This window comes from Numida meleagris, chromosome 6, assembly GCF_002078875.1.
Source record: "Numida meleagris isolate 19003 breed g44 Domestic line chromosome 6, NumMel1.0, whole genome shotgun sequence".
NCBI classification, from domain to species: Eukaryota; Metazoa; Chordata; class Aves; order Galliformes; family Numididae; genus Numida; species Numida meleagris.
This window is the reverse complement of record NC_034414.1, coordinates 15,502,383-15,527,669: the sequence shown is the minus strand read 5'-3', so window position 1 is coordinate 15,527,669 and position 25,287 is coordinate 15,502,383. Positions and strand designations below refer to the sequence as shown.

General features: G+C 41.4%; 1 protein-coding gene across 14 annotated transcripts in view; it reads left to right on the top strand.

Annotated features, from left to right (window-relative positions):
* TSPAN4 (tetraspanin 4) overlaps positions 1-25,287 on the top strand; it is a 406,942-nt gene that overhangs the window by 311,405 nt on the left and 70,250 nt on the right. For all 14 annotated transcript variants that reach the window (XM_021402766.1, XM_021402776.1, XM_021402775.1 and 11 more), the window contains one exon: positions 21,480-21,671. In XM_021402766.1, the coding sequence (XP_021258441.1) occupies positions 21,480-21,671 (192 nt within the window). The remainder of the gene's footprint in view (positions 1-21,479; positions 21,672-25,287) is intronic.

Here is a 25,287-nt window from a genome sequence, read left to right as displayed (position 1 = left end):
TAGCGTAACACAACCGTGGTTGTTATTTTGTGTAGGTGTCATGACTTGGGACACTGAGGCCTTCAGGCAGGCGTGGTGTTAACTTTTCCATCCTTTGTAATTGTGTGAGGTAGTGGAAATTATTGCAAGGCCTGGAATGTGAGCTTTCAGAACAGACAGGAACCTGTAGCCAGCATTTTTGAACCTCTTGGTGTTGTCGTGCCCAAGCAACCATGCATCTTCTAGCCAGATGGCAGATGTTTGCTTCATCAGTGACTCATTACTTTAGAAGGGAGATGGCATTATAACACGTGATTTCTTTACTGTATGATGTGAGTGACTTCTAATGTAGTTAGGTGAATGAAAAATAGAAAAGAAGCTTTACTAGCAATAAAGTTATTTGCTTTCAGTTGTAAGCTTGTAGGTATTGCATAGGTCAGGAAGGTGCAGCACATACAGAGGTGTGGATGTGTTGATTCTTCAGGCGTTGGCAGATTCACCTCTTTGATTTCCTAACTTTACTCTTCAATAGTTTCCTTCCAGAAAAATTTAGAACTTGTTATTAGTAGAGAAACTTGCAGAGCAATAGAAAAAGGATCTGAGGATCTTCGTCTCAAGCGCTCTTGCCCATCAAGTGCCAAAGCAGCAAGTTGCATAGCATAGCCAGGCTTTCAGTAGGACATCTCTGCTGTGTTCTGCTGAGTTGTGTGGATGTCTGCAAATGGGCTTTGGGGCATAGTGAGGGGGATCTGCACGTAAGTGCTTTATAACAATACAGCGTTACCCAGCCACAGCCAGCTGATTGCTCTGAGTTCTCTGAAGTGACCGTTTTGGTGATAACGTTCCCTTACATCGTCTGCGATCACCTTTTGCATTTGCTTGACAACCTTTTGGCTTTTCAGTGTTTGATTACAAATGCCAGAGTTATTTAGGAGAACATATGCTGTCAGTTTTGATTGGCTTCCTTTGTAATTTTAACAGACAATGTTCCCTGGATGCGTGACACCGATTACCTGCTCAAGACTGGTGTAGTGGGGCAAAGGGATTGTAAGGATAATAATGACAAGTAAACATCTATCTTTGGTGGGCTGTTGTTAAAATTCCTTGAGAGGACGATTCATGTGAAGAGTGTACACAAGTTGTATGAGTTGCTAATGTCAAGAATGAGAAAGGATGAATAAGATTTTGTATAAAATGCAAGGTTTGGGATTTTTTGATTTTTTTTTTTTTTTTGCTTTGAATCAGGAGGAGGAGCTGAGCAGTGTGGTAAAGGAAGATGCAAGTAGGATAAAAGAATCAGGATGCAGAATGGCCAAGAGGTGACAGTGATAATTGCAGAGAGTAGGGAAACAACCACAGAGATAATGGGGGAAAGCTCATTTTGGCAATGTTATTTGTACAGCTGAGAACTGCTCACTTAGATGGACACAGGAAAAAGTAGGGGCCCGGAATAGAAAACGGGTAGTGAAGCAGGGCTGATAAAAACAGCAGTCCCAGGTGTAAATTTGGTGAACTTTCAGAGCTGTACAATTTACATCTGTGGAGGATCTATTCTGTTATATTGATCTGTCTTCTTTTGCCCAGCTGCACGCACATAAAACTCAGGTTTGTGTGCTTAATATCATACAGGTAGTCTCTTACTTGTTGTTCCCCTGACTGTTTTTTTCTACATTTGTGTGTTAGAGTGCGTGGGTTTTTATGAGAGTCAGGCATTTCCTGAATGGAAATGGGCTAGCCAAGGCTGTGCCAGGAGCTCCGACTTGGGTGGCTGCCTTCAGAAACAACGGGGCTGCAAAACTTCTGTGCAGAGAAAAGCTGCGCCTCAGCTCCAGTGTGGCTGAATTTTGTTGTTGTTATATTTTTATATACTACTCTCTGCTGTCAATTGTAGGGTTTTTATTTTTAATGCCATTGTTGTGGCAACAGAATGAAGAGGTCTTCTGCCCATCTTTACTTTTTCCAGAAGGATAGTAAAATAATATTAGAAACAGAATGAACAAGACTGAAAACACGGGATAGGAATAAAATACACGATCGTTTCTTCCTTTCTCTCTCCCTCAACAAAAAGAGAAGATGAACAAAGGGTGAACAGGTTCTGTTGTAGAGAGGCCCAGCAGTCTTCTGGATCTGTGTGCTTTTACGGGGGCATGTTATGGTGACATATGGTAACTGCTTGCATCAGCTTCCTTCCAGGGAAAGCGCTTACACCAGTAAATAGTCATAACACTCTTGGCATATTTATGCGCAGGTTGATCCTGTGGTCAGAACTGACAAGAGTCTCTATGGTACTGGGAGTACACATCATAAAAAACTCAATAGGAGCTTCCCTGCTCAGTTATCTGGAGATATTTCTGCATTTTAAAAATAGTCCTAGCACCTGCAAGTGGGTGCAGTGCTAGGATGGAGAAGAAAAGACCTTCAAGGAGTTTAGGATGGTTGAGGAGTTTGTCTTTACCATCACCCTTTTGTTTTGGAAAAGATTGCTTTATAAGTACCGTGTAGTGGTGGGATCCCATAAAACATTGATAAGGCAAAATGACTGGGAACCTCATCCAGAAGTCAGAGGAGGTTTGGGTGTAGTTCTGCAAGAGAGACCTGACTGTGGCAATGTTGCCTTTTCCGTCCATTCCTTCTTTGTAATTCACTTCCAGGTACAGCTGGCAAAAAGCACAAAAAGATTTGCTCTTACTGGCTTTCTCTAGCCTGCCCAAATATGCAATTCATACGTGCATCCGTTTTTTACACCTGATTTGAAACAGCAAGAGAGGATACATTGGGAAAAGAGAGAGAGCTGCCTCATTCTTTTCTTCTTTACAAATGCTCGAGCTAATCCAAGCAGGAGTCTTTCAAGAGGCAAAACTTTGTCAATAGAGCCAGCCAGCATTATAAATTAGGCCTGTTTTGGTTTGATATTCTTTATGAACAAACTCAGAAAGTGGAATTTAAAAATAAAAAAAAGAGAGATTCAATTATTTTACCTTCATTACACTTCATGCTGCTGCTTCTCCCCCGGAGAGCACTGGAGAGGCTCTCTTACTGCTTCAGACTCTTCTCATTTACAGAATGTGATTGTATGAGTTGACCAAATTTTCCAAACCACTGATCTCACTGCACATGCTCTGCTGTCTTGTTTCTGGTTTATCTGTAGAAAGTTAGCAAGTTGCATAGAATTGACAACAGTTCTTTTAATTGAAGACAGTTAAGGGGCCTGTATTTTGCTTTCCTACATTACTAGTTGCTATGCTCCCTACATCTCAGGTGAAGGGGAAAGTATGTCATGTAAGGAAAGGTTTGTGCATGTTTGCATAGCTTCCTTATATTGCATGGGCCGCTACTCTTTGTGATTTGCATTGCAGGGACAGACTTAGACTACTTTACTTTTTTCTCACCTGGTCTGCCCAGCTGCAGGTTTACCTCTTACAGCACAGACAGCAGAGACCACAGGTAGCAGAGGGGACCTGAGGGAGGAGGGCACATGTAACATCCAGGGAAGCCTGTGTGGAATGCAGCTGTGAATAACACTCTTGTATAATAATCTCTACTTCATCAAGGTAGATGACATGCCTGGTGCAGTGTGTTACGCTTCAGTGGTTCGTCCCCCTCGCTGTGCCCATCCGGCATCATATAGAAATTGCCTTCATGGAGTGAAACTTGTTGAAGTGCCTCACATGGGTCAGATGAGGCTGGAATTGCTGCAGACTCCCTCTATCTGTTGCCTGGCTGATGTTTTTCCCCAGTCAATGCCAGAAGGACTTTGGCTGCCCTTGCATCAATCTGTTTGCTGTGGGACAGGTGGTGGTAAGCCATTCTGGCACCCAAGAATGAGCCAGTGCCATCAGTAACAGACTGTAGTGAACGTTTGCAGAGGTACAACGTAATGATTGGGGCTGAGCACTGCACAGGATGCGGTGGAACGCTCTTGTAATGTCTCCAAAGCAGCTCAGGGATAATAACCGTATAATAACCGAGAGGCAATGAGCAGTCTCTGGTCAGTGCTCCAACCGCAGAGCTAGGCAGCCTCCTGCTTCCCTGTGGCCATCAGTTTGGAGAAGGTACCAGCTGAGTTTTGCACAAAGTGTTTGGCACCTGCTTAACCCCATGTTGAAATTCTTCTGCCTGAGCCTGTGTGCAGAGCTGTTGTGTGTGTGCTTTGAGGCACCTTGAGAAAAGTTGACTCTTTTCCTGGCAGAACTTTGGAGGGTTCGTTCTGCAAAAGACAGAAATGGATGCAGAAAGAGAGGAACACAGTTTCTCACTTAGTGATGCTGAGTGTTTCTCCTGCCCGTACAAATATTGCCACTATTTAATTCAGCAGTTTGAGTTGGCAACGGCAATAAAGTCAGCAAGCAGATGCTGTGCAGAGAGAAATTATTTTTCTGCCTTTGGTTTTCTTGCCCTATAGCAAAGTTTCATTGTGAGTCAATTGTGTTTGTAATAAGCCTGGCTTTCCAAGAGCCGCTCTTGGGTAGGAGGTAGGGGAATTTTCACCGTGAGCCTCTTGTCCCCCCTTGTCAGAGTTAATTTCCCATTTCTGGCTGGCTTTAAGGGAACAGTATGCTTGTTTTGCCAATTTAAGAGCAAGGGAAGTTGAAAGTTTTACTTGTTGAAAGCCCTGAAGTACATTCAATACGCTAAGTGCCAAGTGCTGTTGTGTCACTGGCATCATGGGGGTTTGGGGACATTCCTAGCTACTCGCAGCCCTTGCAGACTCACTGTGCGCTTTGTCCTGGATTGCATTGATTTAAAGGGGAAGGCCTTGATTTTGAATGTATTTAGAGTAAAACAAAGCTGTAGGATTCCTTCCTAAGCCAGTGCTTTTTCCACTTCAGTCTGAAAAATATTGTACCACCTGCAAGGCTCCACTGAACTTGTCTATTAAGTGAAAGTAAACGTGACAGAATCGGCTCTCTCCCAAATGCGAACCTTTTTTAACAGGAGTGCTGCCTGGGGAGGTGACTCCTGAAGAAGGAGATTTCACTGCATGGCAAGCTGTTGCCTCTTTCTCTCTAAAATCTCTTCTACTCTGCCTATTCTAATGTGTGAGTCTGTGCAGGCATGCTGAACACCCATAATTCTGTGTACAAAGCTGTCAAGGTAAGCCTGACTGTGCTTTTAGTGGGCTCGTGAGAGCAGGATGACGTTTTACATAGAAGGCCTGAAGAGAGCTGACTTCAATACCACATTGAGCTCTCTGGAAATGGTGTCATGCTTTGATCACTTGGAGGTCCTGACAGGAGTATTTATTTAAGAAGCTAGTATTTCAGAACCTAGTTTTAGCTGGTTGCACCACCCACAGCTATTAAAAATTACAACTTAGGATAATTATTCTTTTAAGAACTAGTTTTTGTCAGAGAGGAGTAATGCACAGCCCTGGCAGCACCGCGTGTCTTGGTGGTGCTTTAGCACTTCTTTGTAATCATTCACTCTAATGCTGCGCAACTGAGCAAATCCCGTGGCCATTTCATCCTGATAAAATGGAAGAGATAGATGAGCTTTTCCCTGCCCCTGGAAGGCTGACAACAAATCTCAGATTCACCGGACCAAGGAGGAAGCAATTACCCAGACAGCAGCTTGCCAACAGCCGCGTTCTCCCTTAAAATAAAGGAGTGTGGTGACATCATATTTTCATCAGCTTTCCCCATGCTACTGCAGTGAAAGGAAGGCTTTCTCAGGAGCTTTCCTCCAAGTTTTTTCTGCTTCCAGATCTGTATTTTCTTTGTTAGTTTGTTATCTCCTTCCTGAACACAGTTTATTCACTGGAATTTTGAACCAGTAAGACAGATGTTCTGTCAAATTGCAGACTTACTTGAGCAAATTCATATGCCTCTACAGTGGCACTTACAGCTTTGTTTCCTGCTCCATCGTGGGTCAAGGTCCAGCATGGAACAGCTGCACAGGGTATAGGTGATGCTGGTGGCATCTGAGGGAGGTTTTTAGGGATGGAAAGAGAGGTACTGGCTGAAAAGCGAGACCATGCATCTCGCATATTATCTGTCTCAAAGTAACACCCCTGACCCTGGGAGAGAGTGGCAACACGTCAGCTGCTTTGTAGAGATAATGCTTCTCCCATAGTTGTGGTGTGGCTGAAGTAGATAGGAAGACTACTGGCAGGTCTGTTTTTTGGAGGCTGTCCAAAAAATTTGAAGGATGATTTCCAGATAGCATATCATTGAATCCATAGCATCAGATAGCTTGGATGGCAAAAGCCTCCTGAGAGTAAGTGGGAAATGTTTTCTAGCATCAGGTGTCTTTACATAATCCGGCAGCTTTCTGTCCCTTGGGCTGGAGATACCTTTCTGCCCGTTTTCTCTACCAAGTGCGTGCAAATGGTTTCTTTGAGCTTCATTCTCCCTCCATAAGCAAATCAGTCATTGAGCAGGAGGGGGTTTTGGTTCAGTGAACACGGCAAGTTTTCAGTGTAGGGATGAATGCAGGCTTCCTGTAAAATAGCAAAAATTGCTGAGATTGCATATCTCAGGATGGAAGGAGAAGGATGGTGAGGGAATCTTCATCCAGATCACTGGAACTAAACAGAGTAGGCTATTTACTCAAAGGATTTTTCTTTGTGTTTCTCTCCTTTATCTTTCCAGTTTTATTTGAAAACTCTCATTCATCCTACTTATTTTTTGCGTCTTGCAGTACTTTCTTCCATACCTGTCCTTTTCTTTTGTGAACAAACATCGCAATGGCCATACACACTCCTAGAGAGATGTGGGAAAGGGAGGAGCTGGACTGAAAATTAGATAATTTTTTTGCTGTTTTCCTGGGAAAAGTCCATTGTGGTAGCATGGTTCTTGAGATGTGCCACATGCCAGGTAAGATCTCCTCATTCTAGATTAAGCAACAAGCATTGCTGTCATTCGATAAAGAAAGCTTACCTGCCATTGGTGGAGCGAGAGAACCTGCTGGACTGAAATGCCAGAAAAAATACTGAAGTGATGGCTCTTATGTATTCACTGTGTTGTTTGAAGGCAAGCTGTTAAAGCAAAGCTCCAACAAGAGCTTTCTGTCCCTTTGGTTGTGTTTTGCCTGTTAAACGGTTATCAGAATTGGTATGGAGATTGCTGAAATCATCTTGAGACATTCTCTCATTACTCAGCTGCTCGTTCGCAATTTGAAATCAGTCATTTAGCTTTAAGTGGCTAAGGGTCATTAATTATAAGCAGGTTCTTTACAGTACAGCTGCAGACTGTAAGTGGCCTGATGATGAGATATTTAAAAAGATTTTTCCCTTGATTCACAAATACTGTTTTTAGCCTGAACTTCGAATAAGAGTCTTGTTGACCCCTTCTTCCTTCCAATCCATAGACTCTGAAGTTCTAGTTAACTCAAGAATAGAGTTTAGTATCCAAGATATCCTCTTCTTGTTTGAATAAAGTTATGCTTTTCAGCATTTTACTGCCTTTTCTTATCCCACATCTCTCTATAATTTTATTTTCTCGTCAGTGCTCTCCCGCCAACCACAGACACATTGCTGCTGTCTCTGTCCTGAAGCAGGTTTACTTCCTTGCCTATTAAATTTGCACTGAATTTCTGCCATTTTGTTTTGGGGGACATCCTAGAGTTTGTACGCAGCCTGGTGTCATAAAACCTTTCTCTAGTTTTCCTCTCTGCTGAAGGCTGTAACATTTATATTTGAAAGCTTTTTATTTTTCCACCTGTGGCATTTGAATTGCAGTACACCCTGTGGACATTTCAGCTTTGTCAGCTTGACTGTTATTAAGCTGTAATCATTTATCATCACTGGCAATGATTTTATGACTGTTTTTTTTTTTAGAAGGTATCACCAAACGTTTATTGGTAAACTGCTGTGAGCACACGAAGACTTAAGATACATAATTTATAAAGCTGTATTTATGTAGCAGTGCTTTATGATGGAAGGTTGTGCTGAGAAAGAGTTTGAGGTGGCGGTTTATTTTTAGATGAACCAGAAGTCTTTGTTTCCATCCCATTTCGGGCCCCAGCACAGCGTGATTGAGAATCTCCAGAAACCCAAAAGCTTTTTTCCCCTCTAATGGCAAGAGAGAGTATGTAAATAAAATTGACACACATAAAAATGCAATAAACTACAACTGTTTCATGAATTTATAACGTGAGGGGGCAAAGTAATAAGCTATAAATTCGTGTCAGTCATCCTCCTTTATTAAGAGCTGCCAAGCAACACGTGTGACGGGCAGTGCAAGAACGTGTACAGTGGAATGCTTTCCATTTGCTAAACTGGGAGGATTTGATTCCTCATGCTCTGTGTGTATTTGCACACTCATGGGGCTTTAATAGCTATACGATAGCATGATCTTACCATAAGGTAGAAAAAAAAGCAATATGTAATTTTAATTAATAAGAGTAGATGAGTTAATTACCAAATCACCTGAGGGAGGATCATGAAATTTCATGACCTGTCATTTGCAGTGAGAATTATCTCAGATCTGTCTTTTAGGAAGCAGGGCAGCAGAGGGATTTGCTGTTGATCTCCCCTGCCATCTCTGCATTGATCAGAGGTGGGGCTGCCCTAGGCTGCAGTGACCTTTACAGATGTCTGGTCCTTTCTGGGCTGTGGGTGTGGTCAGGGGAGTTCCTATCAGTGCCACTAATGGTGCTGATAAAGATGGGCTTAGACTAAGGTACATTGATCTTTAGACACTACTAATAGCTTTGACATCTAAAGTGACATCAGTCATATGCAGGCCACCTTAGACATCCAAAAGTTAGTTGCACAGATCTGAAGTTAAAAGAAATATTCGCAGTCTTTCTGTGTTGTATCCTGTAGCATGTGACAAAGGGAGGAGGGATTTATTCCAGAAGTCTTCAGCAGTTCAGATGCTGACAATGCTATTTATAAGACTAGAAGGGCACTGTTAGGTAGCCTGCGGTGCACGCTTGTTGTTTATACAGTCCCAGTGAGAGTGGTTTATACTTATTTTTACTTCGTAATCTTTGTGCTCACTTCAGTGGATTCCCCAAAACAGATAAAGCCAAATAAAATATGAAGGCAAGGGATGCTGTGGGCTCTCCTTTCTGTATGTTCCAGTGGCATTGCTGATCAGAGATCTGTTTAAATGTGTTTATTCCAAAACAGCTGAAATCCTTCCATAGCAGATAGTTAGTTGGTGATAAGAGAAGACTGTAGTGTTTCCTTTGGGGATAACTAGTGCAGAAAAAAAGATTATTTGAGGTGGCATTCATTACTGATGGCGTGCTGCCCGTGCTTGGAAGTGGCTTGGGATACGACAATTGTATATAAATAGCACCAGTAAGAGTGCAGAAAAGTCTCAGATGTGCTATTGCATAGCAAAGCCTAATATAAATAAACAATCATTAAAAATTGCTAACATAAAACAAGGGAATAATCTTTGCTTTCTCTTGTACTCCCACCCAATTAGAATAGTTGTCTTGACGAGATATTTGGACTATTGCAGTGAGAGATGCTATTCTGGGCGTAATGCTGGTTTTGTTACAAGGGACTGCTTACATGGCATTGTTAGGCAATTGTGATGGTAGTTAATACTTTGTTTGCCTGTACAAATATTATTAACAATCCATTTAAAAGAATCCATAAAAGATTTGGAACACTTTTTCCTTGGCTTTCTGATGGCATTCAGTGAAAGCAGATGAGCTTTGTGAAGTGAGGCTGCTTATCATTTGGGTGTGATTATTGCTCACAACTCTGTTATTGATTAGGGCATCGATCCTAAAAGTGGCAGAAACCCTTCCTAAGGCCATGTGAACTATTTATTGATGGGACTATTTCAAAAAGACTTTTCATTAAAAGCTCGTGGTGGTGCACAAATTTGATCATTCTCCCTGTCTCAGTAAATAGCTAAACCTCAGTAAAGGAAGGTCTTACTGGGTCATAATGCATTTCAAATTGCATTAGCGTTGCTACTGCTGGTATGCTTGGCTGTCCAACATGGAGCTATATTTATATCTTGGGTGCCCTGGTTGGGGTGGTTTTGCTTTTTTAATACAGGAAAGAATATAGAGACTGTGTGCATTCATTTTGCCAGTGAGCTCTTAGAGCAGTCAAAAGGTGAAATTCCATCCCAGAGAGTAATGGGGTTTTCACAGCAAAACATGGCAATGGTTGGCAATGGGTAGGCCACATAGAGGGAAAAGGAGAAGAAAGAATAGCATCGGAGTGATCTGAACCGGTCCTTCACTGCACAATTTTCTTTTGTATGTGAGGCCTTAATACCTTCACCTAGTATTCCAGATGTTACGTAGTTCATTTTATTCCAAATACTAAGCTCCCCCTTTACGTTGCTTTCGTTGATTGATGCTGTAGAATGTTATTATCCTGCACTGTGGAAGTCTCTTTAGCTTTACCACTACCATGAATCTTTAGAAGCCTGTTAGTAAATATCAGTGACAAGTTTTTTGTGCCTCATTCCGATATGAGAGTTATGCTGGAGTCTGTCACAGTGCTTCCTAGCTTTTAGGAGCTGGGATATTGTGTGAAAGTCCTACTGCTTCCTGAAACCTTCCTGTGCCTGCTGGAGAAGACTCAATTTACAGAACCATTAAGGTTGGAAAAGACCTCTAAGATTATCTAGTCCAGCCATCAACCCATCACCACCATGTCCCTCAGTGCCACATTTCCACAGTTCTTGAACACTTCCAGGCCTGATGACTCCACCACCTCCCTGGGAAGCCTGTTCCATTACCTCACCACTCCTTCTCAGAATTTTTTCCTAATATTCTTCCTGAGCAGGACTTGAGCTGCTCAAGGAGCAAGCTGGCCATGTGAGGGACTGTCTGCAGTCCAGCATATTTGTCTTTGAAAGGATTCAGGGTATTACTTTTTCAAGGCAGGTCAGGTTTCAGGCACATCTGTGATGGGACCAAAGGAATGAAGTGCGCTGTTCCAGGCGTTTCCACTAACCTGTACCTCTGGCCCTCTGCCTGCCATCTGACAGACTTCAGAGCATTATTGGCCACAACCCTAAGTATCCTTGTATCGGTGTCATTCTAGTGCCACCAGCTGCTGAGCAAATGAGTGAACATCAGAAGTACAAATGGGAGGGGAGAGTATGGAATAGCTGTAATCTTCAGGGGAAGAAGACCTACTTGATTGCGTAGACCAAGGAAACCAATTTCTCTTTGAAAAGGTCTCCATCAGGAAAATTAGCCATTATCACAGTGAAATTAGATCAGCACAATTTGGGATCTGCGGAAAGGATGCTCTTAAAACTGGCCTTGGGATGTAAAGAGTCAAACACGAGTAAAAGCAACATCCTCAAGCCTCCCCCCATTTCAGCGCATAAACCAGGGACTGTTTTCCTGATCTGCTTCAACTTTCAGAACTAAGATTAGCTTCTGCCGGTGTGCATCATGGGAGACCCTTTATTCAGAGTATTTTTTAATCAGATATAGGCTTATGCAGTCAAGACTCTTTATTTCTTGGAAGCTTTTGTGAGGAAGAATATCAGCTTTAGCTCTTTCTTTCCCCCAGTATCAGCAATTTTCTCTTTTAGATACACAACTAATTTTGCATTCCAACTATAGTATGTATCTATATGCACTATAGGGGTTTCTATAGTAACCAGCCCTGTGCTATCTGCATACTTCTACAGATAGATTATACATCCAACAGAAAAATATTTTTACTTCCATTTTGCTGCAGACTGTGCCTGTTAGTACATGTTTTAAAAACATCTTGAGTAATACAAAATAGAAATAATGCCTCTTTTGGCTTTGTATTATTTAAGAAATCTCTTTATTTGTGTTTGGTTTTGTATGACCCCTGTCATCTCATTATTTCTATACATCTCAGTCCAAACCTTTTCAATGTCTGTAAGAGAGACAATAATGCTACAGACACAAATAATCTGTATTATTTCTTGTGCAGGAAATTTGTGGTAAACCAAAGAACTGAGCTGTGGCTTCTGGAGTCATTATTTGGTCCTCGTTATTCTTAGTTTCTCTTGGCAACTCATCAGATGGTTTGGGTAAAATTCTCTGTAGATTCTCTTTCCTTTCTAGAAATCTCAGTTTTTACATTATGTAAAAGACCAAATTTCACCATTTGCTTCTTTTGTTTTCAGTATTTAGTAACATGTTTGTGACAAGTGACAAAAATTGAATCTAGACCTCCAGATCTGGTTGTTTCCCAGTTTATGCTCTGAAGTTGTTAAAAAATAAGTATTGTTTTACAGAGGCCACAGAACTGAGATTGCAGAGCACATCCGGCTTTCTTCCATTTCTGCTTCTTTTTGAAAGCTTTAACTTCATTTTATTCATTCTGATTCTAGACCTGATGCATATATTCCTCTTTAGGACTGTATCGATTTCATTACAGTCATCCCAGGTGCATTTAGAAATGACATTTGAGGAGCAGATGAAAAAGCTTTAACGCTTTTCCTTTGGCAGCGATTAAAACTCGAACCTGCAAAGAGATATACTCTTTTTATTGTCGCGTAGCCATTCCTTTTCCTCTTCTAACTTGTACATTTTCTCTGTGCTCTCATTTAACTCAGCGTACAACTCATAATGCTTCAATTTGAATTAGAGTTTAGGCAAGTTGCCAAATTATGGAAACATTGGTAAGCACTGTTTTTAGGGATTCTGTGATCTTTTTATCAGCACTGCTGCATGAATAGGTCATCCTCACCTGTTATATTTCTGCAAGTTTTTGCATCCTCAGTGATATGACTTTGCAACGCGGGATGACTGAATGCACTACAGTTGAGACTAATTAAAGTTAGTGGCGGTTAAGCGCGTGCTTAAATGCTTTGCTTGATAAGGTTGCCATTGAGTATATTTAAGTGTTTCAATGAATTTTGAACATGTAAAAGGAAAATACAGTTTTTACATTGGATGTGTTAACTCATAAATGTTCCAGTTCTGTTCTTTTGTAATGGTAGTTGATAGATAACTACGATTTAGAGGAGAAAGTGCTTAGGAGAATACAGCTCATAAAACAGCAGGGATTAACTGAAAGGTTTTTTATTCACTTTTCCATTAGCAGGGTGTCAGTATGATATTATGTCATTTGACAACTTCAGTTGGCCCCAAATTTACTTTGCGGCCCCATACAACTAATTTAGTGGTGGAACTCAACTGGGGAAGGATAATGAATTTCTTAAGGCTTAAGCTCTTGAGGCTCTTTCCTCTGCAGGATAACTGAAAAAACCCAACTTTTTATGTTTCCATTATTGACACTATGAAAACAAATGCCTTTCTTATGATATTTCTTTTCCCATAAACTCCAAAGTCTGTAGAATTTTTAGGCTTGATAAAAGCACTCTTGCTATTTGTCAGTCTTACACACTGGATGGAAAATCCTGAAACAAATCTTATTTATAACATGAGCTCCTGAAGTGTGTATCTTCAAACCTGTGACAATGGCGAGAAAGAAAGCAATGAGGGTATGAACCCCAGGACAACGCATCATGTGAGCTTTAAAATCATTTTGAGCTCTATACGCTGTGTTGTGCCACTGACTAGACAGCAGCTTGTAACAGAGAGGCAGACAGCATGTGAATCAGCTTGTAAGAAAATGTCTTGTGCAACAATGAGGCCAGGCCTTTGGCTGCTGCTGATCAGGGCACTGAGGTATCAGCCATGCTGGCTGACACTAGAGAAGAGCAGAAATATACAACTCTTAGAAGATTTTGGCTGCTGGGCACATACATAATGACCTATATTGCAAGATGACATTTTTGTATTTGAACCTTAAAATCTCTTTCCTAAGCAAAATGCAGAAATGTAGAGGCTAAGCCTAACAACTAGATTCATAGAGCTTTTAATTTTTAATTGCTGTGCACTGCTTATCTGCAAAGCTGAAGAGATTGACATTTGAAATACTTTGTGCTTTACTCAGATACACTCTTTTAAAACATCTTCCTCAAAGTCATGAAGATATTAGTGACAAGTTCGAGAGTGGAGTAAAATGACACCAGAACAAAATAAAATTTTGGCTGAAGTTAATATACTGCAGAGCGTAGATGTTCTTATCAAGAAAGTGTTGAGTCTGAGAGTAGAGCAGCATCCATTTGTGATGTGTAATTTCTGTGGAATAATGTCTGTCTGCTAGGTGGATCTGGCGCTCATCCGAGCTGAGACCAGACGTGTCTGTCTGAGAAGTAACGCGGCTGAGAGCCCATCTGAAGTAGACGAGGAAATTATTTCCTGAGTTCTCCTCTACAGAAGGGATTTGCAGACTGCAGGCTTCTTGTTGTGTGGTTTTTTGTTTTTTGTTTTCCTTCTGTACAAACCTCATGATGAGGCCTGCTGTTGAAATCCCAAGCTTCAGTAGACTTTTCAGGTCTATCCCAAGACTGAATAGACTAGTGACTTTTTTACTCTTGTGCTGCTCTGAAAAGACCTCCTCAGGAGCTAGCCTGGCAGTCAGGGTGCAGAGGCTTGTGCGTGGTGTACGAGGTGGAAGATACGGGTTTTCATTCACCCAAGTTTTAATAGGCTGCTTAATCTCAGTAGTGGGAAATCGGGGAGACTTTTTACAATGATCTAGCGGCTTTGTAAGCCCAGCTCTCATTGATTGTTTGATGCAAATTATGAGACAGCTGAAGTGCTCTAGAGTGATGACAGCTGAGAATTTGCTGGTGGCTGTCCAAATTCCATAAACACTACTGACAACCTGGGCCATGGTGCAAGAGCAGAAGGCAATGATAAGAGAAGGGAATGCATTTGTGTGAAGCAGGAAACTGGAGGTATCTTTACTCAGGTTCAAAATGCAGTGAAATAACTTTATCCTTCTTTTTTCTTTTTTTTTTCTTTTTTTTTAATGTTCCATGGCTTAAGTACTGTGTTGCTTGTAGTTTAGCTGCTGATTGCACCAACACTGAAACTTGTAGGGTAATCCTGCAGCTTAGACCCATGACTATTGTCGCTATCCCTGCTGGAAGAGGAATATAGCCTCTACAGTGGATCTGAGGGAGAGAAAGATTTTTGACCTTGTAGCTAATTGCACGGCAGATCTCTTCATTTTGGTTTGAATAAGCTATGCTCTCATTGATTTAAAAAAAAAAAAAAAAGTGAGAGTGTGATGTGGGTAAGGAGAAACAGGGAATTAACTCTTTCATTGGTGGCCCTCTCTATAAACTTGTCTCTGAAAATAGGCTGATGCCAAGCAAGCGAAAAAACCTTCAAGTTTAAATTCTAAGTGAGCACTAAAATTAGAGAGGGGAAAAGAGTGAGGTAAGGAGAACTTACAGATGCCCATAATGTCGACTAAGTTTCATCTAGCCAAGTTCCCTGCTTTGGGTCATGGCCATTTTGGGATGCTGAGAGAAGAGAATATAAGATTACTTTTCTCAACTGCTTCAATTTACAGTTTAAGTTCTTCATCTGCAAGGTTTGCGTTCAAGATGTCATTTTCAATAAAACCAGTGCACTTTGCCCTCCTTGAATTTGTATAATCTCTTTTTTTTGTGGCAGCGAATTCCGAAATACAATTTATTGTTTTCTTACAAATTATTTTAATTGATGTTAAACCCGTGGGCAAAATGAACTCTGCCTGCTTTAATCTCAAGAAAAATAAATAATCTTTCTCTATTCTCCTTTCCCATCCAATACTGGATTTTAGGGATTGCTTCTGTTTCAGTCTTTTCACTCCTAGGAATGTTGTCCCCACTAACTGACGGGTCGTGGTTTTTTTGCTAGTTCTTTTTAAAATTGTTGCTAAAATGATGTAGCTCAGATCATGGCCACTCTAGGTGAGGCTTGCACATATTGTTTGGGTCTGCAGTGCAGAGCTCTAAAGTCTAATTATAATAAAAGTAGAAAGTGCTTCAGTTCCTCATTTAGTACTCCATTTGACTTTTCAAAATCCAAGGCACAAAGGGATGAACTTTTACAACATCCTTGCCTCTTACTTTTGTTAAATTTCAGACCTCTGACTAGCAAGAGAATTGCAGTGTGTGCTACACTGTGGTGATGCTGCTGGTAAATGTCAGGTAAGCTCTGCTAAAGAGCCCATCCCAGTGATGGGACACTGGCTGCAAGTTCAGTATGTAGTGCTGTGATACAGATGTGTGTCCAGAAGGTTATTTGGTAGTCTGAAGGCTGCACCGTGCTGGCTTGAAGGTGCTTTCTAGAAGTGGCTGGCAGTCTGGTTCCCAGATCCTCCACCAAGACAGGCAGCAGCTACAGCAAGAAGTTGTCTGTGTGCGCTTGTAGAGAAAGCCGCAGTCCCTGCAGTAGCACGTGAGCTTCTGCTTTGTGCATGTAGGATCCTGGATTCATTGCATCCTGTCAATGTACGTACATATTACATTTCCACCTGACATATGTATCTAGCTAAAAGAAACAGTTATTTAAGTACGCCTTACATTACAAGAGCATTTGCCGGGTAATGTTCACATCACTGCTATTAATACTTTGATGTTGATTTTTTCATTGTACGCTCTTACTCCATAGTTAAAGGAGGGGGGAGACCATTTGTATGAGAATAACTGCATAGCAAGTGGGATTGAGAAAGCCATTTTAGTTTAAATTTGTGGAGACTGGGAGAGAAAAATCCTTCTAAGTGAATTATTGTAACTGTAAAACAACTGGTCATGCTTCCACTGGAGTCCTGTTATCAGTGGATTTTTTTAATATATGAGGAATAGTTTTTATCTAAAAGGGAAGTATGATGAGTAGATCCTAATCAGTCACAGTATGAGAAGCCTTGATTAGATGCATTTTTTGCGTAACAAAACCAATATAAAAAACACTTAAGGACACCAACTCCATTATCATGAACAATGAGGCAATTTCTCCTGCTGTATTTTAAGTGTGTAGCTGTAACTTCAGAATTATTTTCTCTAACAGCATGCGTATATCTGGGGCTGTTTGGGATTACTTTGTTTACAATAGTGTAAGATCAATTTTAAGTGTATGCTATGAAGCCTGAATAATTTATTTTGTAGCCCATTAGAACAATTTGGAGGATCTAATTTTGCAAGCAGCTTTTCTGCCAAGAGAGTGAACTCACACGTGGCTGTGTCTCTTAGGGAGGGAGAAATGGACTGAATCTCTGCTTTTAGGGTGAGCCACCAGCTTTACTGCTTGGCTCTGCTATTTAAATGCCTGTGAGCAATTTGTCTTGAGCAGAATGAACCTCTCCTTCCACAGCCGATTGCAAAGTCCAGGGCTTGCTAAGAACCCACTGTTTATGTTTTTGTACTCTGTACTTTAGAATTGAGGCACTGGCACATTGGCTAGCCTCTTCCACATTTACACCACAGTCTGTCCTGGAGCGCAAGCGTAATTCAAATCTCTTAAGTCTTAGGGCTATGAAACAATCCCTTCTAGTGACCCAGTGTTTGGACACTAGAATAAAAGATTTTACAAGAAAATACAACATTTATTGGAAAAAAAAATTATTAAAAGGTGCTGCATACTGTTTCATTCAGAGTTGCCTTGCTCACAAGAGTGGAATATCATGAACAATTAGGCAAAAAACATGTTAAACATTTCACAACGGATTAAAAAATGTTGTTGTCAGTAGCCTGACATCTTTGGGGATTTTTTTCTTCTTTTTTTTTAATTATTCTTTTTGAATCAGCCTTGCAAGTCTCCATGTGGAGCCAATACAGAGTTGTACTTGGTTGCCAGCTTCAAGCTGTAGTCTTATCACTAATCTATTTGTTTCAACAGTTAGTGTCTCTTCTAAACATGACAGCTTGCTATTTCTTGCAAAGAAGATCCCGGATATTCAGGAGTAGCCCTGGTTTTATTTTTGCTTAATTTTGTATCTCAGCAAATCCTGAAAGCTGTCAAGACTTGTCATCTCATCACTCTTCTTCTGCCTGTTTGATACCAACAAGGATTGGGAGATGGAGGAGAGGAAGAAAAAGTGGAGGAAAAGGAACATCATAAGTAACTAAGCAAAATTATCCGTAGCTTAACAGCTGCTTAGAGACAAAGATGAAGAACCCAAATCAGGCAGCACGGAATCGATTACAACAGTTCTCTTCTGTTTGAGATACCTTGCATAAATAAACACGATTCCTCTGATCCCTGGAATTGGAACCTGGAGTTATGCTTCAGTTCAGAATAGGAGAAGCAGGAGGGGAAGGGAGCAGTTTGGATGTTTGGAACCAGAAAATATTCTGCTCTCATTGGAAAGATTCGTGTGGATTTCTTGGTCGATCTTGAGTTCCCTTATTCGTTTCCTTAACCAGATGCTTGAGTGTTACTGTGTTCTTTGGCCAGAGACTTACAGGTGTGGTTCAGCTCTTCGTGGAAAGAGCAGTGTATACCAACATCAAGGGCAGCCTCAATTTCCCAGGAAGTTGTATGGCAGCTCAGTGACTGTATTCAAGGACCCAAGAAGACATTCTGGTGTGGGAGAAGGAACAGGGCTGGAGTAAGATGCAGCAACCCTCAGCTGTGTGTTGCTGTTGTCTAAGAACCGCTTTGTGAAATCTAGTAGAGCCAGATGATTTAATGCTCAAAGGATCCCACTGTACTTGTTAGATTTTGGTTAATCGACGTAAGGAAAAAGTACGTTCCCTCTTCAAAAACAGGAAGATAATGAGCTGATAGAGAGCCTGATATATATTAGAGTACCTCTGAATGAGGGACAGTATAGTGAGATGCTCCTGCTGACAAACTGACCTAAAATATTTAGCCCTGATGTAAATGGGACTGCCACAATTGCAGTGTTTTAAATCAAACATCTGGTTTTGTGAAGTTTTGTACCACAAGTGGCTGCCCTGTTTTTTGCAGCCAAGAATGACTGTGGAAGGAGATGGTGCTGGAATCAAATGTCCTAAGGGAAATGTAATCTCTGGTGTTGTGTATTGTACGTCATAAAGAACCTAATGGGCAACGGAGGAACAGCAAGCATGTCTTGAACCACATCCCAACACAGAAACAGGAGTTGTAAGCACCCGTATCACTTGAAGCATGTGGCAATGCAGAGAACATGAAAAGGGATGAAATAAGCTGCCTTTAATTGGTGCCACTGAATTACTTTGCAACAAAGAACTGAAGTTAATAGCTAAGTGTAGCACAAGTGGATGCTGCTGCTGGGCTTCTGCACTCATTAGTTCTGATTGGACCATTTGTGTGTCCTTGCTGTGCCCGTGCCTTGGAGGCTGATGTTGAGGCAGGACTTTGAATGGGCTGTGGGTGGAGGCAAAAGTACACTCACTGTCATGTTCATGTGTGAATTTCAGCGCTCTGATTATTTTGGTTTTAGCTTGGGCCTCTGCCTGATAGATACTATTCTACTGTCCAGTAGACCATCAGGGCTTTAGTCCCTTTTTAGAGAATTTATATCTTCTTTTTTCCATTTTTTCCTTGTCCCATGGTGATAACTTTTGATATGTCCTCAGGTACTCCAAACAATTTTCTATGGGTTATCTTCTTTTTGTATTTTTCCTACTCCTGTCTCCTAGTTAGTCATTTTAGACCATTGTAAATATCACGTTACGTAAGTGGGCACTGACAGAAGGTGCTTCAGTGCATGTGGTCGTTGCAGGTATTGTCCCTCTTTGGTGCTTGTGGAGGTTACTTTGGAACAGCTTTAATGTAGCGATATGGGATGCACGTACATGAAAAGACAACTTAATGAGATGATGTGAGTCCACGTGTCTTGGTCTGGCTTCTCTCAGTGGAGGTGTGCAGGTCGATGCAGCTGAGGTACATTGCAGTGAGACACAGTTTTGCTTCTTAGGTCTGAACGAAACAGTCTTGTTTGCAACTGGGGTGTGAGCCACCATTCTTGTCTCTTACTGAGGGGGAATTCAGTATCACGCAGAGGCAACCTTAGCAATTAGTACTAAGAAATTGCTTTGGCTTTTGGGTTTCTCTTCTCTGTTTCATTTCAGAGGCTTAGCTCTGCCCCAGGATTAGCTCTGTCTTTTTCCTCTTCTGGTTCAGGAGTTGCCTTATGTTCATCCACTTTATGCAGACATTTAATTGATATGCTCCTATGTGTGGCTTACTACTCTATGAACACAATTTTCTTCCTAGCCTTTAATTGATTTGGATAATAAAGTGCAATTATAAAACTCAATAAAAATTGGTTATTTTAAAGGGAGAATAGGAAAGAAAGAAACGTAAGTGATGCGCTGCTGTGTGACTGTATAATAATGCAAAATCCCCTTTGGTTTAATTCTATTTAATTGCTCAGCTTTACTCAGTTTGTTACAATTGTGCAGACTTTATCTCAGTTATAAGCAGCAGGCTTATAATTGTTTGCATTTTTAAAAGTTCCTTGTGTATATAATAATTGGAAATTTGATGTTTTTGTGGTGGTGACTCTGCCTGTGCTGCCATACTCCCTTCTCCTTGCTTACGTGCAGGAAATGCCTGTACTACTGCTCCCCTTTAAAACTTTTCCTAAACCAGCGAAGTCCTCCTCTGAGGATTGAATTACCAAACCAGTGGCCACATTACCAGTAAGCATCAAATGATTTTGTAATGTTATAGGAGAACCCTCTCTTCTTCTCTGGCCCCTTTACGCTCTAAATACCCAAAGGAGGCTTGGTCTTGGCTAGAGATGAAGTAGAGGTGCTAGGCGTCTGTCAACGGTTTATGGGCAGGTTCGGCCCAGTTCCATGACTAATGGGGCGGGGGACCCCATGCGCTGGGAAAGGGAAAAGGGAAAAAGGGTAGGGAGATGGGCCTGAGGGCAAAACAGCAGCAATGATCTGAGGAGAAACAAACTAATTTACTAAATAAGATACCGGAATGCAAAATAACACACTATAATACAATATAATTACAATTTAAGTTAATAAATCCAATAAAATGAGAGAGAGCGTCCAAAATTAAGGTAGGCCTTACTCTAATGCCGACGGTGAGATGGCTGCGGAGCGAGATGCTGCCGGGACGAGAGACGGGCAGAGAAGAGAGAGGGACAGGTCTCGTGATGTGCGAGTTTTTTATCTTTCCCTCTGACCGGAAAATGGTAACAGGGTTGCAAAGTCCTCTGGGGAATGTAGTAGTTCTTCTCTTCTGAGAACCAGGTACATACACTACATGATGTTATGATGTGGAATACCGATAACCAAAAATCATAAAACCATGACAGCATCCTATCAGGGGATCCTGTAGCAAGATTTGCTTATGGCAAGTGCCAGGGATGGGAGTTGCAGTATTGGGATGGGAAGAACAGGGAATCCAAACTGTTTCAGCCATTCTGGGCTGCTCTCTTGGTATTAAGGTATCTAAATGGGGTGTGGATTGTTTCAACTCCTTTAATATCTGAGACATTGGCAGTTTCTCTTTAAGTCAGTTTGTTTTTTCACTGGAGAGACTTGATATTTGAAGCTGGGGCTTAGGTTTAGGAAATCTGGGCCATTTTTTGAGTGTATTATCTTACTGATAAATTTCCTCTCTATAAAATGTTTTCCCTTCTCCTTTGTCTGCTTTGTCTACTTCAGACTGAAAGTGCTGTAACCAAAGACCATTCTTAGGCATGGCTGCTTGGTTTACTCCACCGGAGCCACTGCTGTATTGATTCACTGCTGTATTGATATGGATTAATATCTGGGATTACTTTGGTACAGTAACTGAGCTTCTTTTTCTCTTTGTTTTTCCAGTTGGGAGGCTGTGGAATCCTTGGAGTGGGCATCTGGCTGGCAGTTACTCAAGGGAACTTTGCCACCCTCTCTTCATCTTTCCCATCACTGTCAGCTGCCAATCTACTGATTGTCACGGGAACTTTTGTCATGATCATTGGCTTCGTGGGCTGCATAGGTGCCATCAAAGAAAACAAGTGCCTCCTGCTGAGTGTAAGTATTAAGCTGCTATGCTGTTGCAGTGCTTGCTGTTTTAAGGTGCTGGTGCTATTCCAAAGCATGTTACAGTATCCTGTATTTCAACAGGATGTATTTCATTGTCCACTTGATGTAGGAGATGTGAATGTTGTTGGAGTCAGTCAGTTGGAGGTAGCTCTGAGGAGTTGCTAGATGGTTTGTGACTATGCTTTTAACCTATCTTTTTGGAGGATGAGACCTATGAGAAGGGAAGGGTTAGTGGTTGTGTGGATTTCCTTGAACTCTTCAGAGAGGAGGGAGACATTTGTGAAGATGTCTTTGCAGTGTACCCTTGAATTGTTGTCTACTTAGCTTTGGTAGCTATCTCTTCTTAACATCTGCTTTAGTGGGATTGATGATGTGAAGTCCTGGGCAGAATTTTAATTGTAGGCAGGAAAGACTGTGAAGAGACAAGTTGATTTTGGTTTAAATTGGAAATGAAGTCCTTTAGACTTGGCAATGTTTATTTTGCCAATCATTAGCTCTCCAAAGATTGAGATGTCAGGAAGTAAAGGTGCCAACATAAGGAGATTGCTGTGAAATCAAAGATTAATAAGGTTCCAGCTGTCCATAATTTAACAGAGGCTTGAGCCGTATAGCTAGTGCATTTTATCAAATGTTATTTGATGCCAGTCAAAGCTGGATTGACTTTACAGTAGAGAGGGCTTGTTGTAATTGGTGTTAGTGTATATTTTTGGTCCTCTTGAGATGAAGACTGAGGTGGCATCGCTGCTCAAGTCCTGTACTTCACAATGAGGTCCATCAGACCTTGGAGTGAAGTGAAGCTGAGGTTTCATTTACTGAGCTGGTGATTCCATAGTAAAAAGTCTGTTCATCACCTTATTTCACACATGTCAGGATCAGATCAGGATCTGTCAGTTCGTCCTTAGTACTGCAAGATGGTTTATTGGCCCTCTCTAATCTTTTTCACACAGTCTCTCAGGATCATTTGTACTTGCTGCAGCTAGAGGGAATCTACTCAGTCAGCTCTAGATTTGCATCTTTTTGGAGAGATGCAGATATTAGGGCATCTTGCTCCACCTAAACACATGCAGCAAAATACTCTGAATCTAATACCCTTCAGTGCTTGATTGTACTTGATGGATCAAATTAGATAATAGAATGGAATCCATTTGTTTTAGGAACTCTTTGCATGGGAGAGCTGGGAAACTTGAGTTAATTTTGTACCATTGCTTAACGCTGTTTCTCTGTCACTATCTTTGACTACTCTGTCTATTCAGCATGACCTCTATTATACTTCACTTTCTTCGCTTTTGTGGGTTCCCTTAGATCTGATGTATAGCTACTGTATAGAATCATAGAATCACAAAATGGCTTGAGTTGGAGGTGACCTGAAAGATCACCTAGTTCCAACACCCCCTGCCGTGGTCAGGATTGCCACTCACTGGATTGGGTTGCTCAGAGCCCCAACCAGCCTGACCTTGAATGCTTCCAGGGATGAGGCATACACAGCTTCTCTGGGAATCCAGTTCCAGTGCCTCTCTGAGTAAACAGTTTCTCCCTTATACCCAATCTCAATGGTGCCCTCTTCAGATTACAGCCATTATCCCTTTTCCTATCATGACACTTCCTGATAGAGTCCCTTCCCATTTTTTCAGTAGGCCCCCTTTAGGTACTTAAAAGCTTCTGTAAGGTTTCCCTGGAATATTCTCTTCTCTAGACTAAACAATGCCAGCTCTCTCAGCCTGTCTTCATAGGAGAGGTACTCCAGCCCTGTGATCATCCTAGCTGCCTCCTTTGGACCCACTCCAACAGGTCTATGTCCTTTTTATGTGCAGGTCCCATCTGAGACCAAGGTGGGCTCTCACAAGAGTGAGAATTCTGAATAAACCTATCTGTAGAGGGCTGAAATACAGTTTCATTAGTCTATATTGAATTTACACTTTGTTTAGTGCAGTGCAATATGCATTGTTGTTTTCTTACTCTCATGAAATACCAGAGAGATTTTTAAGTTCTTGTGAGTTCCTCTCTTGAGCCTGTCTTCAATGTGCATGGAAGGGATATGGATAGTGGTAGGAGCGTCTGTTTATGGGAGCAAAGCTTTATTCTGTAAGGTTGTCCTTCCCCTGAGCTGCTGACTTGTGTTTGAAATAGTGCTAATAAGTTTTGGCCAATTCTTGTTTTTCTAGATAATGAAGATAGCAAAATAAATGCTTGAATGAAGGAACTTGCTAAGTATTAAACAAATGCTGTTCTGAGTGTGTGTGGTTGCCACATCCACTCATCCTTTCCTAATTTCATGGATATTCTAAACACTGTTTTCTTCCAAAATGAATAGAATCTGTTCCCAAAAAAACTGATCGTTGTTGTTAAATATCTCTGAGAGTGCCCTTTGTACTGATTTTTTAAGGGGGCAGTTTCATTGTAGCTGGGGTATGATAGGATTTACTGTCCAAGTTACAAAGGGAAAGCCACTAAGCCTTGGCAACCTTGTGTGTAGTGACTCTTGTTTAACAGCACAGATCAAGTCCTTCAATATATCCCATGCCACTATTTAACATCTAGTTTTGTTCCTGTTAGTAGCTAAGATTGCCTTTTGAACTGATTTCCTATAAATTCTATCTCCAGAAAATATTACTATCAAGCATGACATCAGCTCATGAGTAAATTGTCTTGCTTGTGTGTGATGTTTCTGCCATGTCTTCTTATGCAGTGTTTGGTTTAGCTAACTTCTCTTAACTTAGAAACTATTTTCCCTAAATATTTCTTCCATCTGTAAACAGGAGCTTTAATAGTACTTTGACCGAGAAAAAATCCAGCTGCACAGATGTGCTTAAGTTGGGCTGATGGAAGCTATTTGACAGTATGGGTCATACATTCTGTTGTGCTACTCACCAGATAATGTATTTGATTTTCTTAATATCTTCCCATCCCTTAGCATTTGGCCAGCCCCAGCAACATACCAAATAAAGAGGCAATTGCTAAACAAACTGGTGGAACTTGAATGGACTGAAGTGATACAAGGTCTGCAGGCAGTTGAAACAGATCTGTGGTGGGCTTATCAATAGCAAAAAGCTGTTAACTAAGTATCAATATGCAAGCAAGAAATGAAAGGTAGAAAGCTATGTGATTTGCATCTTTCATTACTCCATAATGCAATAGTCTGATGAAACTCATCCATGCTGGAGGAGTTCCCAAGATGCTATCATGCTGGAGTGGCAAATGCTCTAGTTTCACTTACATCTACGTATGTGAGATAAAACAGTGCTCCACTGAGCAGAGATTTCTGTATATCTCTGAAGGAGCAGCAGGTTTCATTACCCTCCCTCTGTCCTCTACTGGTGAGTGTGAAAGACAGGGATTCAATATGGGTGCAGACATAAATAAAGATTATGTGAATGTCATCTGGTCCTCCACATTCTCTGTCCATCCTGTGTATCTGTCACCTCCTGCTCTGAAATCATGCCCTCAAGATCTTGAAGACTCTTGTGACATTATGTCAACGGTTTACGGGCGTTAGGCCCGATTCCGTGACAAAGGGGACGGGGGACCCAAGGGCCCACGTCCCGGGAAAAGGGGAAAGGGGAAAAGGGTAGGGAGATGGCCCTGAGAGCAAAGAACAGCGGCAACA